Below are 20,623 nucleotides of genomic sequence, written 5' to 3' on the forward strand. Positions count from 1 at the left end.
GAGAAAGGAAGGAGGACATGCGCAGCCAAGACTCCCTTGTGCCTCAAGGACACATTGCCTGAGCAACAGCTCACAGGTGCACTTAGTTAACTGAGCGGCACATTCCACTCCCAGGGTGACAAGCCAAAACTGGGCCTGTGAAATATTTGGAAGCCTGAACCAATGTACTCAGACAGGACTTAATGTAGCTCTCCTAGACACTTACCTGTTAGACGTAAAACTTCAAAGCCTTCAGACTTTTTGGATGATCAACTAACTCCGGAGATTTGGGGAGCAGTTTCTAGCTAGTGGAAGGAATCACTGCAGGATTAATTCAAGAGATTTTGTCACTCCAACAGTATTTTGCCCGTTGCCTTATCCTGGTGGAGCAAACCAAGCTGCAAGGCACTACCAGTGATACAGGGCCACTCCGATCAAGGATATGCTGTAAGTCTGGAAGCTAAGAGACATAAGCTGTACGTTTTACCTGATCCTTTGTGATGGTGGCCAAGGACAAGTCATGTCCCACTGGTGGCCTCTTCATTATGGCACAGCTTGGGTTAAGAATCAGCCCTGAATCTCAGAGCCGTTCAAAACATTTCTCAGAAGGAGGTGGTAGACTTCCAAGGTGTATTGCAGATAAAGTATGCATGTAAAAACCTCCCTGCATCTGGCAGACTAGCGCACCAGAGAAAAGGCTGTGCTAAATCTCTCTCCTTAGTTTGCAACATGCATGCCGTCTTTTTGAAAAAGGAGAGCATTAAAAATACAGCATGAAGATACAGCTTGGTCTATTGCTTCGTTCTTTACAATTTGTAGATCAGCTTTTTCCTTGAGGCCTGCAGTTATTAGAGTTCAACACTCATAGAATTTTAATCAGCAACAGCAAGATATTCCTTCATGGTCCTTCAGGTGCTCTTTCCTTCTCCAACGACAAGAGCTCCATGTCTTCTCCCCATCTTTCTTTAGTGTCCTTTTCCGACAGATGGACAATGCCAATGGAATTCAATGATTGACATGACAGGACAATAAATAAGTCCATCAGTTCTCATTTCATCTACACTTAAACCCTCAGTCGGGAGTCAGGACATCCTACAAGAGAAATACCACCTGTTGGGGAATGAATGATGCTATGGAATAACTGAGGACAGGATTAAGCTCAGTAGCAAAGTGTTAGGATCTCTGGAGTCCTGAGCAAAATTCTGGTGCACATTAGAAGAAGATTTGTGCTAATTAGCATTCTAAATATCAAGTTCCGTTTTTCTCCAGCCTCATCAAAAGATGTCATCAACTATCATCTGTTTTGGCAGAACTTTAGGACTTGCTCGGAATGTGAGCTGTCCTTGTTTGTGAGAATGATTTTGGGACCTAGAAGCACACCTTGTCTCCTGCTGGACTGGGACTTGAACGCTCAGCATCTTTGCAAAGATCTGCATCTTTACCTTATTACATTTTAATCCTGCCCTACTTCCAAGGAGCTCAGGAGACCATACATAATTCTCCTCTTCGCCAATTTAAACTCACCACAACCCTCTGAGGTAGGATAGGATGTGAGAGAGTGATTGGCCCAAAGTCATTCAGTTAGATGTATGGGTGAGTGGGAATTTGAACCCAGATTTCTGTCCTCCCGGTCTGACTGTTGAACTGCTATACCATACTAGCTTTCTCGTGGCTGCTTCCTTGCAAGGTGACGTTCGCAACTACCATGGTATTGGGTATTGGTGCCTGCCTTTCATCCTCTGGGGTGGCCTCATCTGTGCACCAGAGCTAGGCATAGACCGGCTCCCTGGAATTTTTTGTAGCTTGTCGTCTCACTCTGTAGCCCCCATCCCGATCATCTCATTGATCCAACCTCTTTCTTATGATTATGGAGTAGTGAACTTTCGTCATTTGTATCTGTATATGAAGAGGAGGTAGGTAGGCTTAGTCAGATCTTTCTTGGAGGCTAGTTGTCACTGATGGGGGTACTTAAGTGAAGAGAAGCCAGCTTTTGCTTGCTGGTTCATGCAGTTGAAGCAGACATGCTTCCTACCCAGTGCATTTCCTCCACTGTTAACGCCCTGGGCGCCTCCTGCCCTGGAGGACAGGAGGGCACAGGCATCATTCAACAAGGTGCTTCCATGCAGTGGAAATAAACGTATGCACTTGTTTTATACCAAGGCTATTGGTCCATCTGGCCTAATATTTTCTCCTTCAATTAGCAATAGCTCTCCAAAGTCTCAGACAGAGGGCCTTCCACACTCTGCCTCTTACGATCATTTCCAGGTCACATCCAAAGGATCGAACCTTATAGTTACCTTATACAAGGTATCTATGAGGCTGCCCTATACCTGGCCAGATCATTGGCCTGTCTTACTCAGTATTGTCTGTTTTGGTTGGCCATACAACGAGAGGCTCCTCTAGGGACAAGCACAATAACCAACAGGGGACACCCCACCCACTAGAGGAATATCATATACAGAAATGGTACAATGAATTCTATATACATATATTTATAAAGTACAAAGAACCCCACCCACCTGCCCTAAGATATCCAACAACTGTCACCCTGATGGAAAGACTCCACGCCCAGGGTTTTCTTAAACAGCAAACTCTCAGAGCCAAGCTACAAGTGATGCCTTACACAGATTGGACACTTGTCAGCTTACCTCAAGTTTTGATGGGAAATGTAGGCGTCCTGGTTTTACAGCTTGGCTCTCCATTACAGCTGCATGCCTACATTTCCCATCAAAACTTGAGAGAAGCTGACAAGTGTCCAACCTGTGTCAGGCATCACTTGTAGCTTGGCTCTCAGTTGACGGCCATTTCCCAGCCTTTGTGCTCCCAGTTTGCAGTATCTGACCTGTAGAAAGAACATAAAGAACATTATTTTCAAAGTGGAAAGACGGTCTGGCACCTCCCTGTTTGTCTTCCAAGGATGGTTTTTGTCACCTTACGACTATATTCTGGCATCTCTGCAAGAGAACAAAAGAAAAATGATTCTGACTTTGGATAATGGCCATACACACGCATCCATGAATGTGTTCCAAAATTGGTGTTACTTACTGTATTTATTGTATTTATTATTATGTGGATTGGACGTACTGGAGGATATTGTATATCGATATTTCTATTACTGCTATTTATATATTTATAGGAAGGAGTTATTTATTCACTTCATGCACTTGTCACTTTATAAATATATGTATATAGACTTCATTGTAACATTTCTGTATATGATATTCCTCTAGTGGGTGGGGTGTCCCCTGCTGGTTATTGTGCTGGTTGACCAGCAGCTCTCTGGGGGTCTCAGGCAGAGAGGAGCCTTTCTCAGAACCTTCAACTGGGAATCCTTCCACTGGGGAGATGCAAAGACGCTTTTGCGTTCAACGCATGTGCTCTGCTACTAAATTATAGCCCCCCCCCCCAAAGTATGTCCTTTGCTGCTTAACTATGGACCTTTCCCCAGCAGGAATTATTGGGGGAAAGTCTCATTGAACAGCAGAAGAGAGAGTTAAGCTGCATCCACACATGGGTGGATCTTGCACAATAGCACTCGTTCACAACTAACAAGTCCATCCAGTTGCTAAGAATTTCTATGCTTCAACCATTGTGCAATATCCAACGATGCGCCGATGCAGCCTTAGGTAAGCTCATGCCCTTCGGGGAGGGTGGAACCTGTCTTGTTGGACAAATGATCTTAAGTGGCAGCAGTTTGATACTGTCATGAAATATAAATGAATGAATTGCCGAGAGAGAGATACTGTGTGCGGGACTCTTAATTTGTTTGTTTGTTCCCACAGGGAACCTCGAAAAGTTGTCCTACACAAGGGCTCAACGGGACTTGGGTTTAACATTGTAGGAGGAGAAGACGGCGAAGGCATTTTTGTATCCTTCATCCTAGCAGGTGGACCAGCTGACCTCAGTGGAGAGCTACAGCGAGGAGATCAGATTTTATCTGTAAGTATTCCAAGTCTCTCCTTGCACATTGCCTTCAGTTCCTATAATTTTGGCTTTTCATTTTAATTTACTTTCCATTTTGGTTTTCTTTGCTGGCTTGAAGCTTTTTAGAAGATTGGGCTCATATTAACAAGGGGTAGTTGAGTTTTATAGGGGAGGAATACACAAAGGTCAAGGATAGGTGGGTCAGTGACCAGCTTGGGCCTTGTGGACATTGATGTTGTGATCCAGAACCACCACTGGGCTTGCCCCAAAAACCCTATGCACAGTGTTGCCATTTCTTGTCGTTTTTGTTCATTTGCATTACAGCACCAAAACATGTTGTTTGTTTATTTAATACCTGTGCTTCGCTATGGTATTTAACTACTTTAAATCCAGTTATAATACTTACGGGTATGTAACATTTTTTTTATTTGTGTGATTGTTTTTGTTTGTTTGTTTTTGAGTTGGCAACCCTAGGGAACATTGAGGGGAAGACTGGGAGGTTCATTTTACCTCAGGACACATTCAAGGACTCCCAATGGCAACTGCATACTGTTTAGAATGTGGGGGTTGAGAACCAATCAGGCCGCATATGCAAATGACCTCTGTGTTTCAACTGTCTCCGGGGGTGAGGAAGGAGGATGAGGTGTGTAATATTGTGAGGCCCAATCAGCCTGCATATGCAAATGACCTTGAAAGGCTGGCCCAATCAGGAAAGAGTGGCCAAGTTGGCAGTGGGCGGGGGTGCAAGCAGGCAGCAGCCTACCAGCCACACAGGGAAGCTGTATCCCTTTGGGGAAACACGTTTTACCCCTTTTTACCCCCTTAGGGGGTGAATTTCCTAAAATCCCTTCTTAGTGGGTGTTTACATCATGAAAGGAATGTTCTCTCCAGGTCCCGGGATGTGGGCTGAGCATTGATGGGACAGTCAGGATATATGTATAGATTTATGTATATATTTATGTATATATTTATGTATATAAATGTATAGATTTGTATCCCACTTTTCTCCCCATTGGGGAGCCAAAGCAGCTTAAAATGTCATTCTTTCCTCTTCCATTTTATCCTCAAAGCAACCTTGTGAGAGAGGTTGGGCTGTGAGGTTACCCAGCAAGTTTCCATGTCGAAGTGGGGATGTGAACCTGATTCTCTCAGGAGCATAGTCTGTTTGAAGCCTAGTCTGATGCACTATACCATACCACAATTTTCTGCTGTAATGCTTTCATAAAGGATCCCACTCCCAACACAGATTAACCATCTTGGAACTGAGGTGATTGGTTGTGTGACCACTTCTTCCTGTCCTAACCAGCTTGCCCAATAAGATCCTTTCCCCAGGTCCTTCTCCTTATGCCTCCATGTGTACAGTGCCACCACTGAAAAGGCCACTTTCTGGTCCACTACCACCCTGCTCCAGTATGTGGACTCGCAAAGATCAGAGTGTCTGCAAATGGCCAGGGCGATATGACCCATTTACTGAGAATGGCAGAAGCCGGAGACAGTGTGAATCATCCACTCATCACCAGGACTGGACAATCAGGGAGCTTAGTCTACAGAACGCGGACTGGCGTGGTTGGTGGGAAACATATCACTCCAGTCTTGTTCCATCGTATTTGCTCCCAATTTACTTCCAAAACCCATTTCAAGGTATTGGTATCGACATTAAAAGCCCTATACACTTTGGGACCAGCATATCTTAAAAACCGCCTTCTCCCATCTGAACCAACCCATCTACTTGGTCATCTTCAGAGAACCTGCTTTGAGTGCCCCTATCATCTAAGGATGAACAGGTGGCAACTCAAAGAAGGATCTTTTCAGCCTTAGTTCTAAAACTTTAAGAACTCACTCCCCAGAGAGATTCATCTGCCCCCCTCTATTGCGGAGTTCTGCCAGTAGGTGAAGTCTGGGTTTTTTTTCAAATGGCATGCCACCAATAACTCTTATTTGCCCTCCTCCCTGCTATTGGTGTTATGCAGAGGTCATTTCGTAGAAAAAGAGCTGGAGGAACTCATTAGCATAACTCATTAGCATATGCCACACCCCTTGACATCACCAGAAGTGTGTCATTAGCATAACTGATTTGCATATGCCATACGCCCTGACATCACCTATCCTGGCTGTTTTGGACCCAATCCTGGCCATTCAGGACTGAAATTGGGCCCAAAATAGCAAAAAGGGGCTGAAAATGGCTGAAAAGGGCCCCAGAATTGTCAGGATCGGGCCGCTGCTGAGTGGGAGAGTGATCTACCACCCGTCAGAGGCTCGATCTGGGTTGTTTTGGCCCCAATCCAGGCCAAAACGGGCCAAAATGGCCAAGAGTCAGGTGGGCGGGGCCACCTGACATGTGACCTCTTTGGGCAACTGCCGGAACTGTGTTCCTGTGCGTTTCCCCTCAAAATGAGCCCTGGTGTTAAGTGTTTGTGTGTGTGTGTTATTGAATTATTTTTATACTGTTTTAAATGTTGTTTTACATTTCAATTCTTTTTTTAAAAAGTTTATTGGAAAAGAAAAAGTCAATAACAATACATGGAAGAAAAAACATAAATAGAATATATAACAGCACATTTAAGCTAGAAAATATTGCTCCTCTCCATCTCCTCACTTACTTTATACTCAGCATTTTATATTCAACATTATACTCAATATTTTATATCCAACAATTTAAAATATTAATTTTCTAATTAGCCTGCTTCCATGAAAACTATTCTTAGTTTTTTTCTTAATTCTTTAAAATGTTGTTTTAAATTTTTGAATGTTTACTGCCTTGGGGACCCTATTTGGGTAGAAAAGTGGCATACGAATGTTTTGTCTAAATAAATAAAATAAATACTAAGAAAAGAGGAGGCAAAGTGTTACCCTACCAAGTCTTTCCAGAAATGAGGACCCAGACCGCACAAAGGCATCTTTGCTGACCCAGTTCAGCCTCACCTGTAACTTTAAAACTGACTTATTTTACTTGTGAGCTGTGAATCTGGATTTCTCATATCAAATAACTATTTACTGTACTTTATTTTAATATTTGTGTCCTACTTTTCTTTCCAGTGGGGACCCAAAGTGGTTTATAAAATCCAAAAATATATAAGCAAACAGGGATGTGTCAGTGGAACCAGAAAAAAACAGTACAGTAACCACATCCTGGCTAGTCCTAATTCCACTGGCCCAGCTCAATTAGAGTCTCACTGTGAAAGAAGAGCCCTTTGACACCCACCTTTTGGCTCTCAACCTCTCTACACATTATGGAGTGCCTAGGGATGTTCAAGTGTACCTCATTTCACATGTCCCCCCTCCAACGTCCCATGCACTCATTCACACAGTCACACTTCAGTTTGCTCCCCATGAGTACATTCATGCATTTCATATCAGTTCCTCCTGAACTGTTAAAAGTATCCCAGTTTTCCCCACTTTTCATACCTTAAAGAAATGCAAATTGGCAAATCAAAGGAGCCTACAGTACTTGTTCTTGCAAAAGCAGAGCTGAATTGGCACTTTGCCCTCCAAAATCACTTGCAGATGCAGTCACTCAAAGCGAGTGCCCATAAAAGCGGCATTCACGTGCGCCGAGCCAAAACAGCCTGCATATGAATTGAGGGCTACACATACAATCCTGCACTTGAGCGTCCCCAGGTACTTAGTAACACCTAGAGAGTCTTTCTGTCTACCCCAGGTTTAAATACCTGCAAGCAGAAGAGCCCTGTGGCGCAGAGTGGTAAGCTGCAGTACTGCAGCCCAAGCTCTGCTCACGACCTGAGTTCGATCCTGGCGGAAGCCGGGTTCAGGTAGCCAGCTCAAGGTTGACTCAGCCTTCCATCTTCCCAAGGTCAGTAAAATGTAGTAAAGTGTAGATGACTGGGGAAGGCAATGGCAAACCACCCCATAACAAAAGTCTGCCAATAAAATGTCGTGATGCGACGTCCTCCCATGGGTCAGTAATGACTCAGTGCTCGCACCTTTACCTTTACCTTTAGAAGAGGAACAGCAATTTAGTGTAGCCCTCAATCAGCTGCCACACCGATCTTATTTAGCTCCGACAGCAGCATCCTGTTTGACAGATGATAGAGAGTCCAGTCGGCTGCTGTGAGTTGCAGAGACAATTTGGTCCACATTTGCTCGGTATTTTACAGCAGTGTGGAATAGTACAGCATTCTCTTGCTGTACTTTGGCAAAGTTAGTCCAAGTCTGCCATCTGCTGGATGGAACCTAGCTGAACAGGCCTTCGAGAAACCCATTTAAATGAGGCATGCAGGGCTTGTTATCTCTGGGTTTGTAATGAATTGGGCGGCAGCTCCACAATCCATTTTCAAATTTGCAATGGATTTTTTAAAGCCTTTGGCTACATTCTGTGCATTTAGCGTCTGTGACATTATCATAACTGCTCTTTCATTTGGATATTGATAGTGTGGAATTAAGGAACAATGTGAATGTGTTTGGAGGGACTGGGCCAGAAAGGGAGCTTATGCTTTGAGGGATCTATATACAAAGGGATTTTAAACATAGTATGATAGGTCCCCAAAGCATATGTAGAAAAGCCCGACATTCCGTCATGCTTTAGGGTGGCCATCAGAGAGAACCTACGATGTGGCTATGTGGATAGGAACCAGCTTGATTCTAAGTAGCTGGTGGAAGAAATGTTTGTCCCCCGTCCCAGTGGTAGCTTCTTGCATCTCTTTCATATGACTACATAAATCTGCCTTACACTGAATCAGACCTTTAGTCTATCAAAGTCAGCGTTGTCTACTCAGGCAGGCAGCTGCTCTCCAGGGTCTCAGGCAGAAGTCTTCCCCTTCATCTACTACCTGATCCTTTTAACAGGCTATGCCGGGGATTGAACCTGGGACCTTCTGTATACCAAGCAGATATTCTCCTACCAAGCCACAGGGCATCCTTCCATATAAGGATAAGAATTTTCCTTCCTTTCCTTCCTTCCATATAAGTAAATTGCTTCCATGCATTCGGGACTGTTCTTCCACCAAGCCACCCTGGCGATTGCTTGAGGAGACATAAGAAGACAGGCATAAGAGAATCTCCTAACACCCACTCAGAGCGATTTACAAAGTATGTCCTTATTATCCCCACAACAGCAAACACCCTGTAAGGTGGGTGGGGCTGAGAGAGCTCCTAGAAGCTGTGACTGACCCAAGGTCACCCAACTGGCTTCAAGTGGAGGAGTGGGGAATCAAACCTGGTTCTCCAGATTAGTCCCGCACGTGGATTTTCCCTATTCTGTTCCTTTAGGCTTTCACTCAGCCCTTTAATTTTAGCTGAGCAGGCAGAATTTCTAAAATTAATCCCCAAATTGGTTTATATCCAGTTTGCAACCCCTATTTTATTTACCTGTTCACACAAGTCATAGTCTCACCTCTATATATTGCAAGAGCCTCATGTAGATGCCTGCCTCGGTGACTCTGGTCTTTGCTGGAGGTCTCCCATCCAATTACTAACCAAGGCTGACCCTGCTTAGCTTCTGAGATCTGACGAGATCAGGCTCACCTGGGCTTACCAGGGTTGCAAGGGAGGCAAGGGCAAACCACCTCTGTTAGTCTCTTGCCATGAAAACCCCACCAGCGTTGCCATAAGTCAGCTATGACTTGAGGGCACTCTCCACCATACCATATAGATGTATTGCCACTGAGAAGAGAACATGAGAAGAGCCCATTGGACAAGGCCAGTAGTCCATCTAATTTATCATCTCGTTTCTCTTGGTTGCCCCAGAAGTCCAACAAATGTGGCATAGAGATCCAGGCCTTCCCCTTCTATTGCCTCCTAGCACAGGAATTCAGGTTTCCTGTCTCTTAATGTGCAGGTTCTCACTAGTTGCCATGTTTAGTCTCTTCCATGAATCTGGCTAGCCCCTTTTTAAAGTCATCTGTGCTTGTGTCCATCACAGAAATCCATCGCTTCCATAGATAGAAAGCAGAGAGGCAGTGTGTATAGTGGTTAGAGTATTGAGCAAGAATCTGGGAGACCCCTGTTGGAATACCTATCCTGCCATGGAAGCTTGCTGGGTCACACACTCTCAATGTAACCTTCCTCTCCAGGTTGCCATGAGGATAAAACATAGGAGAGGAGAACAATGTAAGGCGCTTTAGGCCCCCATTGGAGAGAAAGGCAGGGTTTTTTTACTGTTTGTTTCTTTATAGCCCGCCTTTCTCACTAAGGGCCAAGCTACAAGTGACAAATGACACTTGAACGACAAGTGGATCGAGTGGAGAGCAAGTGGAGGGCAAGTGAACAGGAAGGAATACACTTTCTGTTCAAGTGTCATTTGTCACTTGTAGAGTGATTCTGCACACGTTGAATAATGCACTTCCAATCCTCTTTATAGATCATTTGGAACGGGGTTTTTTTTTTGTGCGGAACAAAAAATCCATCTCAAACTATTGATAAAGTGCATTGAAAGTGCATTATCCAACGTGTGCGGAATCAGCCGTAGCTTGGCCCTGAGACTCAAGGTGAATTACACAGTGCAACTCCATATAATCCCTGGCTTGGGCACTCCATAAACAATACAATAAGGGACGGATTGCAGAAATTTGAAAGCAAGCGTACATCCAAATACAGAGATGAAACACTGCTGAAACAAAACATAATTTGCCATGATATATTAAATGATGTGGAAACTACCCAGTAGGACTGTATTTACATCAACAGTGCCAGTACTATACTCTACAGTCCCTGTCCCTTTACCAAAGCATCCCTCTGGGCCAATTTTTACAACACACCCTTATTAACCAAGTAAAAAAAGCTCTCCTGAATAAAAAGCAGTCCCTGAATAATTCAGTTTTACATAATTTGCAGACAGCCAGGAGAGGGAGAGCTTTCCTGACCTCTTCAGGCAGGCCATTCTGTAAGGGGGGGGGACCACAGAGAATGCCAGTGTATGGGCAGCTGTTGATTTTGCCCATGTGTGGGATGGCACCTGCAGAAGGTCCTGTTCACATGACCGATGCTGCTGTGGAGTGGCATAGGAAGAGAGGTGCTCCCGTAGCATGGTGGTAGTGGAGAATGCCCTCAAGTCATAGCTAATTTATGGAGACCCCTGGTGGGCTTTCATGGCAAGAGACTATCAGGGGTGGTTTGCCACTGACTGCCTCTGCAACCCTGGTCTTCGTTGGAGGTCTTGCATCCAACTACTAATTAAGGCTGACCCTGCTTAGCTTCTGAGATCTGACAAGATCAGGCTCACCTGGGCTATCCAGATCAGGGCCCTATAGTATGAGGGTTATTTTATTATTATTATTTATAGCCCACCTTTCTCACTGAGACTGAAGGCAGATTACACAGCGTAAGTCAATTTGATCAATACTATAGGGTATGGATTGCAGAAATTAAAAAAAAAACAAGCAAAAATCTGATTACGAGATGAAGCAATACTGAAACAAAACATTAGCAATGTAACATGGCATATTAAATGATGTGGAAACTGTCCAATAGGAGCATACTTACAGAAATGGACAGTACGTAGTAGTATAGTCTACAGTCCCTGTACCAAAGCATCTCTCTGAACCATCTCCTTACAGCACAGCGCTATCGCCTGTGCAATAAAGCCCTATTTGAGTAATTCAGTTTAGCCTAGGTTGTGGAAAGCCAGGAGAGTGGGAGCTTTCCTGACCTCTTCAGGTAGGCCCCCACAGAGAACGTGCGTGTACAGGCACCTGTTGATTTAGCTCATTTAGCTTCAGGGTGACTCCTGTTCAGCTGTTAGCTTCCCGGTGTTAGCTTCCGGGTGACTCCTGTTCAGCTGTTAGCTTCCGGTTGTTAGCTTCAGGGTGACTCCTGTTCAGCTGTTAGCTTCCGGTTGTTAGCTTCCGGGTGACTCCTGTTCAGCTGTTAGCTTCCCGGTGTTAGCTTCCGGGTGACTCCTGTTCAGCTGTTAGCTTCCGGTTGTTAGCTTCCAGGTGACTCCTGTTCAGCTGTTAGCTTCCCGGTGTTAGCTTCCGGGTGACTCCTGTTCAGCTGTTAGCTTCCCGGTGTTAGCTTCCGGGTGACTCCTGTTCAGCTGTTAGCTTCCGGTTGTTAGCTTCCGGGTGACTCCTGTTCAGCTGTTAGCTTCCCGGTGTTAGCTTCCGGGTGACTCCTGTTCAGCTGTTAGCTTCCCGGTGTTAGCTTCTGGGTGACTCCTGTTCAGCTGTTAGCTTCCGGTTGTTAGCTTCCGAGTGACTCCTGTTCAGCTGTTAGCTTCCCGGTGTTAGCTTCCGGGTGACTCCTGTTCAGCTGTTAGCTTCCCGGTGTTAGCTTCCGGGTGACTCCTGTTCAGCTGTTAGCTTCCGGTTGTTAGCTTCCGGGTGACTCCTGAAGAAGATCCTGTTCAGATGAGCAAAGCTGCTGTGGCAGAGCGTAGGGAGAGAGGTGGCCCTGTAGATATGAGCACAAACTAAGAAAAAGACCGGGGGATGCAGTTAGAAATAGTGAATAATCAATCTATATTGTGCAAAGTGCAAAGTGCAATATTAATTATAAATATTCCATACAATAAATAAATCCAATAAATATATTCAAAACTTGCAATACATATTCCGTTTCCAGTATCCGTCTATCTCATTTCCAAAGTTCAAGGGCTCTAATGAGCAGTCCAATCAAACAGAGTACAGGAGGGTGCATGGATGATGGATAAGGATGACTCTGTGCTAAGTGATCCCCAGTCCAAGTCTGGAAAAAGGGGGCCAAGGGGCTGTCTGCCAACGGGATGATGCAAACAAAGTTTTCCAATTCCCGTTTCGTACAGCGTCTTCTTCCTGGGCAGTATTTCTAGTGGATGGTCATCTGCGCTCCCAACACCAATGTAACCAAAAGGACAGTCAGGTATCACATTGCATGTGATACCCTAAACCTTGAATTGAGCCTGGTAACTGATGAGAAGCCAGTGGAGGGACTGCAGAATGCTCCGTCTAGTTCCTGATAATATTCGAACTGCAGCATTCCGCACCAACTGGAGTCTCCAAGCTGACTTCAAGGGAAGACCTGTGTAGAGTGCATTACAGTAGTCTAGTCTCGATGTTACTGTGATTTTTGTTTTGTTTTTTATTTACGTCATTTATAGTCCACCTTTCTCACTGAGACTCAAGGCGGATTACACAGTATGAGGCTAATACAATCAGTATCAAGTAACATATACAAGTTTAAAGACATAGCATTAGCAAGGATCCAAGACACAGTAGAGATACTGAAGCAAAACAATCAATTCTAGGACTAACATTAGACAACATGGAGCACTGGTTGTACATGGAGTACATATTTAAAGCAGCAGATAATATATGAGGCAAAAATGGTGATGAAGTCTATGATCCCCAGCTTGTTAGTGAAGCCCCTGAGACCCCATCCCTACAATGCAGCCCTCCCATTTGAGTAAAAAGCCTTTTTGAATAGTTTGGTTTTGCATTGTTTATGGAAAGCTAGGAGAGTGGGGGCTCTTCTGACTTCCTTAGGCAGGTCATTCCACAGGATAGGGTACAGACAGACAGACAGACAGAGAGACAGACAGAGAGAGAGAGAGAGAGAGAGAGATGTGTGCCTAGATTCGCCCTCTGTACATGAACAAAATTGCTAGTTTGGGGACCGTTTGCAGCGACTGGTGGCAGATGTGCTCCTGGTACATTTCTGCATGTCATGTGCAGGATATGCACATTTCTGGCCACATCGACATGCCAATAAGCATGCTCATCCCCCGCCACTATCTTGCATTGCACGCTCAAGATTGCCCGCAGTCACACTTGGATACAGGCCAGGTACAGCCAGGTACATTATTTCAGTTTGCACCCGGGTCGTGTGCTAGAGCCGAACAAGCTCTTTTGGCACGGCCTTCTTTGTGTTCCATCAGTCAAACGGAATCAAAGCAATCATCCAATTAGGTCTCACGTGTTTCCTCCAGCAGTTTCAGGAGGGAGCACAATCTGACTTAATCAAGCTCAAATAATGATAATAAATGCATCCTTCCACATCCATCCCGAGCGAAAGTTCACATTACGCCATGCAAACCTCTTCCAGGGGGCAATTATCATTAGACAATTTACTGAACCAAAGCCAGAGAGAGCTGGATTTTGGCAAAAGGTTATGTTTGCTTACAGACGGTTTAAAGATGTTTAAAGAAGAGAAGCCCAATGCGGAGACGAGGCTAAGCTACAACCAGTCTCTCTGACATGGTAGCTTTTCACAGGCAGGGATTTTTGAGACATGGAAATGTATTCTGTCTCTCTGCAGCTTTATCCCATCCTTCCTCCGGGGAAGCTAAGGTTGGTATATGTGGCTCAGTCTTCCCCGATTTGTCCTTACAACAATCCTGTGAGGAAGGCGAGACTGAGACTGACTGGCTCTAGCTCGCCCAGTGAGTTTCAGGGTAGAATGGGGATTTGAACCCAGACCTTTCCAGTCCTAATCAGTTACTTTAACCATGATGCAGCATTGGTTTTTAATATTCAATTCTCTAGAGAGCCAGTTTGGTGTAGTGGTTAAGAGCAGCAGGACTCTAATCTGGAGAACCAGGTTTGATTCTCCACTCCTCGAAGCCAGCTGGGTGACCTTGGGCTAGTCACGGCTCTCTGGAGCTCTCTCAGCCCCACCCACTTCACAGGGTGTTTTGTTGTGGGGATAATAATGATATACTTTGTAAACTGCTCTGAGTGGGCATTAAGTTGTCCTGAAGGGCAGTATATAAATCAAATGTTGTTATTGTTGTTATTATTATTAGTAGTAGTAGTAGTAGTAGTAGTAGTAGTAGTAGTAGTAGTAGTATGGAGCCCTGATGTACAGGGAAGACATACACTACAAGATATTTCAAAGTGAGTAGGTTGTATCTGAGAAATAACTTTTAAGGAAAGGAAAGCAAACTAGCCTGATCTCATCAGCCTGATCTCATCAGCCCTTGGAAGCTAAGCAGGTTTGGCCCTGCTTAGTACTTTGATGGGAGACAACCAAGAAGTCCAGCATCACTACACAGAGTCAGTCTGTTCATCTCTTGCCTTGGAAACTCTATAGTGGTGGTGGTGGTGGAAAGTGCCGTTAAGTCATTGCTGACTTATAGTGACCCCTGCTGGGGTTTTCAAGGCAAGAGACTAACAGAGGTCACTTGCCATTGCCTGACTCTGCAACCCTCGTCTTCATTGGAGGTCTCCCATCCAATTACTAACCAAGGCCGATCCTGCTTAGCTTCTGAGATATGATGAGATTTGGCTTCCCTGGGCTATCCAGGTCATGGCTGAAAACCCAATGGGGTCACCATAAGTCAGCCAGACTTGATGGTAGTTTACACACAACCAAGAGTCAGGATCCTAGGTTTGTTCTGTTCAGAGGCCTTTATAATCCACAACGCGGAGTGAGTTGGTCGGGTAAGTGAATGGTCAGTAGGCTAATCTAAAATCTGCAGATACACAAACACACAGAGATTTGCATATTGTGGATAAGGTCTTCTTCCTGACTCTTCCTGCTTCCCACCCACCCCAGATTATCCTCCCCTGGGGCAATCCATGATGTGCAATGATATTGCACTTTTTGAGCCACTAACAATGTTGGACTCAGACTGGGAGACCCAAAATCAAATCCTTACCCAGTCAGGAAGCTCATTTGGGTGATGGTTGTTGGGGGTTTTCCGGGCTGTATTGCCGTGGTCTTGGCATTGTAGTTCCTGACGTTTCGCCAGCAGCTGTGGCTGGCATCTTCAGAGGTGTAGCACCAAAAGACAGAGATCTCTCAGATCTGTCAAAAGACAGATCTCTGTCTTTTGGTGCTACACCTCTGAAGATACCAGCCACAGCTGCTGGCGAAACGTCAGGAACTACAATGCCAAGACCACGGCAATACAGCCCGGAAAACCCCCAACAACCATCGTTCTCCGGCCGTGAAAGCCTTCGACAATACATCATTTGGGTGAGCTTGGGCAAGTCTGTAATCATGACCAAGCTCACAGGGTGGTTGTGGGAATAAAACAGGCGGGAGTCATGCTCCTGGGAGAAAGGGCAGGATAAAAAAAATCAGTCTAGGTGAGCAGAACTGGGTAGGGCATCTTTTCTGCAAATACAAGGAATAAATGATAATGATAATGATAATGATAATGATAATGATAATGATAATGATAATGATAATGATAATGATAATGATAATGATAATGATAATGATACGGTCTGCGGGACCCTCTCTCCCCATATATTCCCTGGAGGACTCTCCGATTGGGAGAGAAACAGCTATTAGTGGTCCCTGATCCCAAGGAGGCCTGCCTGGCCATGACGAGATCCGGGGCTTTCTCGGTCCTGGCTCCTATCTGGCAAAACGCTCTGTCTACTGAGACCAGGGCCCGGCGGGATTTATTGTCTTTCTGCCAGGCCTGCAAGACAGAGTTGTTCCGCCAGACTCATGGCTAAGGTTGGGCCTCCACCGGCCTGGGGGGGAGGAACGAAATTTAACACACACACCCCATGAAAAATTGTCCACCACAGTATGTATGCAACATATTATAAGTCTTCCTGATGCTGCCGCCGCTGCACAATACAAAATATTGCTATTTAAATGGTGTTTTAATATTTAGAGAGATGTAATGTTTTTAAAATGTTGTTAGCCACCCTGAGCCTGCTTGCACGGAGGGCAAGATACAAATAAATAAATAAATAAATACCATTAGATTTATATACCACCCTTCAGGACAACTTAACTCCCAATCACAGCAATTTACAAAGTGTGTTATTATTATCCTCACGACAGTCACCCTGTGAAGTGGGTGGGGCTGAGACAGCTCAGAGAGAGCTGCGACTGACCCAAGGTCACTCAGCTGGCTTCAAGCAGAGGAATGGGGAATCAAACCTGGCTCTTCAGATTAGAGTCCTGCCACTCTTAAGCACTACACCAAATTGGCTAACGTGGCCAGATCTGCAATACTTGCTCCTTCTGTCCAAACGGTTTGGAATCACTCCTGATCCTTTCTTGCATACATTTCTGAAGCTAGCAGCTGCTCCCTTCTCCTCACCAAGTTGTCTATATATTCACTTACTTCATTTATACCCTGCCTTTCTCCTCAGCAAGGACCTAAAGCAGCTTACGTTATTCTGCTCCATTTTATCCTCCCAGCAATCCTGCAAGGTAGTTAAGCGGCGAGCATTTGGCCCAAGGTCACCCAGTGATCTTCCACGAAAAAGTGGGGATTCGAACCTGGGTCTCCTAGATCCCCGTCCAAGTCTCTAATGGCTACACTACACTGCCACATCCTCCACTGGTCCTTTCCTCCCACACTCTGTTTTCCTGATTTCCTCTTCCTGCTGACCTCTGATCCAGAAAAGTTAGCCATGGACGCATCTGACGAAGAGAACTGTGATTCTCGAAAGCTTATGCTACGGTAAAGTTGGTTAGTCTTAAAGGTGCTACTGGACTCTTTTCGATTCTGCTGACCTCTGTCTTTGAAGCTCCCCTGTTCAGTGCTCTCCTTGCCCCCTCTCTCCATCTAGCCCAGCCCTTGGCCACCCTCACTGGGCCAGGTTCTCCAAGCCAGCCTGTCATCATCTGATGGCATTGGGGTACCTCTGACTCCACTGTTGCCAGGTCTGGGCTGCTGCTTATGTTCTGGCCCACAGGCTATCTGGCTGGCCACTTTGAAGCATCACCCCTTTGCTGGTTCCTCATCTCCCGCCACACAGCAGCAGCCACTGGTAAATGTCTCTTCCCACCTCTGCTTCAGTCTTTTGCCCGCTTTTGGGCTTGCCGCCAGCTATTGCCCCATTTGGGCGATCCAGGGTGCTGCTTCACTGGTGATCATAGTTCTTGCTACTGTAGCTCAGCTAAGGGCTGTAACTGCTTTAGAGGTCAAGAGATTGAAGAAGAACAGTAGCCACTAGACCAAGAAGTAATTGGAGGCTGCTGTGAAGAGTGGCTCCTCCACCCTCCACTGTCAATAAATGGAGGTACTAGGCAGTCTCTTTCTCACTGGCAAGTTAGTGGAGTGGAGTATAGGCAACACTGTGTGACTTTTGGTCCACTCAAGATATCTGCAGGAGCAAGCACAGTGCTTTGACAAGCCTGAACGTCAATGCTTTTGCTTCAGCACCAAGGACAGCTCCTGGGACTTCTATCTGTGATGTTTCTTATCTTGAACCGACCATAGATCCTTTTAATGCAGGACCAAGCTAGAGAGAGAGTGGGAGGATCTGTGAATGGTTCATTCATGTGTTTTTAATTGATACATAGCAACCCCAGGTCCCCCCCCCCAAGAACTCTACAGAGCCAGGGAGATCCCTGCTCGGAAGGTTTGTTTATTTCTTCTTTGGCTCTTAAAAGGGGAAGTGAAACTGACAGAGCCTTTGGGAGCCAAAGAGGAAATTAACAAACCCTCTGAGCAGCAATTTCTCTGGCTCTGTAGGGAGGGGAAATTAACAAAGCCTTCCCCTCTCTTTTAAAACTCAGCTTCCCAGCTAACATTGAGACCCCAAACAGATTCAGATTTATTTAATTCGGCATATAACCAGCACAAGTCTCTACAGCAAAACCAGAGTAACAGAACAAATAAAGACACACTAAAATTCAAGCCATAAAAATACAGTAAAACCTCTCTACAAGATTTACTTTAAAATTTCCCACCTTCTCTATAGAGATTAAAATCAAAGTAAAAAAGATACTCGTTCTCATAAGTCCCCAGCCTCCCAGCTTTGCGAATCTTGTGGGCTATAGCTAAAAATTTGGCAGAATTCGATATGTATCGGGGATTGGGATCGAAAAGTAGCTTTTGGCATATTCTCTCATTGCGACTCCCTTCACATGCTCCTCCTCGTGTAATTCGTCTCTTGTAGCTTAGCTCTGAGAGGGACTGTGGCTCAGGGGCCATGTGTGGGAGGGATCATGGCTTGGCTTGGCAATAAAGTCTCTGCTTTGGGTACAGGTGGCAGCCTCGATGCCCAGCATCTCCAGTTAAAATGACATGGCAATCAGTGGTGAGAAAGGCCTAAGGCCCCAGGGAGGCACTGCCAGTCAGTGCTTGCCTTGAGAGGCCAATGTGCTGGCTCGGATGAAGGGAGCATCACTGTTCCAATGTCCCCAAGATGTCAGTCACCAGTCTTGGCAACTCATGTGGGTTACTCCTGTGTAGCCTAACTAGGAGTCAAGAATGGCGGGGAAATAGCATCAAGAAGACAGAAATAGTGCCTTATTAAAAGAAGGAAACTCAGAAATCAGTGACAGGATCTTTAAAAAAAAATGGAAATAGCAGCTAGACAGAATTGGAACTCCAGTACCAGAAGGGAGGTTTAACCCTTCCACTGTTGGGTGTTTTTGCCAATCAAAGCAGCCTCCCCTTCTGTTATGGAGTGCTGTTAGCCCTAGAAATGGTGGAGGGGTACCCTTATTTTAAAAAATATGCCTGGAAGATGTGATTGTCTACTTAGTCTCTTTGTTCATTGAATGGAACGGCCACATTTCCATTACGTTTCCCCCCTTCAAACTCCACCAGGTGGCAGCACAGGATCAGGATTTGTTTGCTTGGAGAGCTGAAAGTTTCAGTAAAGGGAAAAACCGGATAGCTACACTGAGCGTTAGACCCGTTTGCCAAGGTAAACTGGCCTGAATGTAATTGACCTTGGTGACATTGTCAGTTACATTCCGTGGTGATGAATGCATTGATGCCAGTTCAAATAGAGGAATGCTACTTTGGGCACAATCGATATACTAGGTCGTAAGGTTCAATCACGAAAGCTATGGCACGTTCAAGATGTTAACCTTTAACATTCCACGCAGGGCTCTTTTTCCATTTTGGTTTCAGACAGTGACCAGCTGGGATTCAGAGACACACAATCATATATCGCGCACCAAGTTCATTGTCAAAAGTGCCTATTTTTTTAAACTGCAGGATTTAACCTGTCCATGAAAATGTGCAAAAGGCACACATGAAGAAGTAAACAGAATATTAAAATATGAAAGAATAAGCAGATTCATAGGCTAATAACTTGGGTCCTCATCACTCGTTTGGAAATCAGCAGAGAGAGAGGCCAGTGTGGTGCAGTGGTTAGAGCATTGGTCTGGGATCTGGGAGACCTGGATTGAAATCCCCACTCTGCCAGGAATGATAATAATAATAACATTTGATTTATATACCTCCCTTCAGGACAACTTAAAACCCACTCAGAGCGGTTTCCAAAGTGTGTTACTATTATCCTCACGGCAATCACCTTGTGAAGTGGGTGGGGCTGAGAGAGCTCAGAGAGAGCTGTGACTGACCCAAGGTCACCCAGCTGGCTTCAAGTGGAGGAGTGGGGAATCACACCTGGCTCTCCAGATTAGAGTCCTGCCATTCTTAACCACTACACCAAACTGGCTCTCTTTCTGGACAACCTGGGTTGATCACATGCCCTCCAAGCCTAACATATACCAAAGGTTGTCATGAGAATAGAAGGAAGAGGAGAACCATGAAAGCCTTCACCAAGCTCCTTGGAGGAAAGAATGATGAGCGGGAGGGGGGAGCCTGACTCTGCCTCGGCAGTAGCTGCATTGCTGGGCTCTTTGTTTCTTTATCAAGCATGCCAGAGCCATCTGCTCTGCTTGTCTTCAGGCAAACTCTTCCCTTGCTTTCTCAGTTACCCCAGAAGCAGAGCAAAGTTGCACCTGCTTCTATAGAGACTTATGACTATTATTACTATTTTAAGTAATAATGACTCTTGTTGTGGTGATTGTGGTTGTTATTATTATTATGCAATTCTCTTTCCACCATTCCCCCCACCCTAAATGTTCTGAACTGCCTGCTCTCACACTCAGAGGGTGAGAGCTTTCC

At 45.2% G+C, this 20,623-nt stretch overlaps 1 protein-coding gene across 2 annotated transcripts in view; it reads left to right on the forward strand.

Annotated features, from left to right (window-relative positions):
• DLG2 (discs large MAGUK scaffold protein 2) overlaps positions 1-20,623 on the forward strand; it is a 526,395-nt gene that overhangs the window by 259,976 nt on the left and 245,796 nt on the right. For both annotated transcript variants that reach the window (XM_054975099.1, XM_054975100.1), the window contains one exon: positions 3,762-3,918. In XM_054975099.1, the coding sequence (XP_054831074.1) occupies positions 3,762-3,918 (157 nt within the window). The remainder of the gene's footprint in view (positions 1-3,761; positions 3,919-20,623) is intronic.

This window comes from Eublepharis macularius, chromosome 3 (genome assembly GCF_028583425.1).
Source record: "Eublepharis macularius isolate TG4126 chromosome 3, MPM_Emac_v1.0, whole genome shotgun sequence".
NCBI classification, from domain to species: domain Eukaryota; kingdom Metazoa; phylum Chordata; class Lepidosauria; order Squamata; family Eublepharidae; genus Eublepharis; species Eublepharis macularius.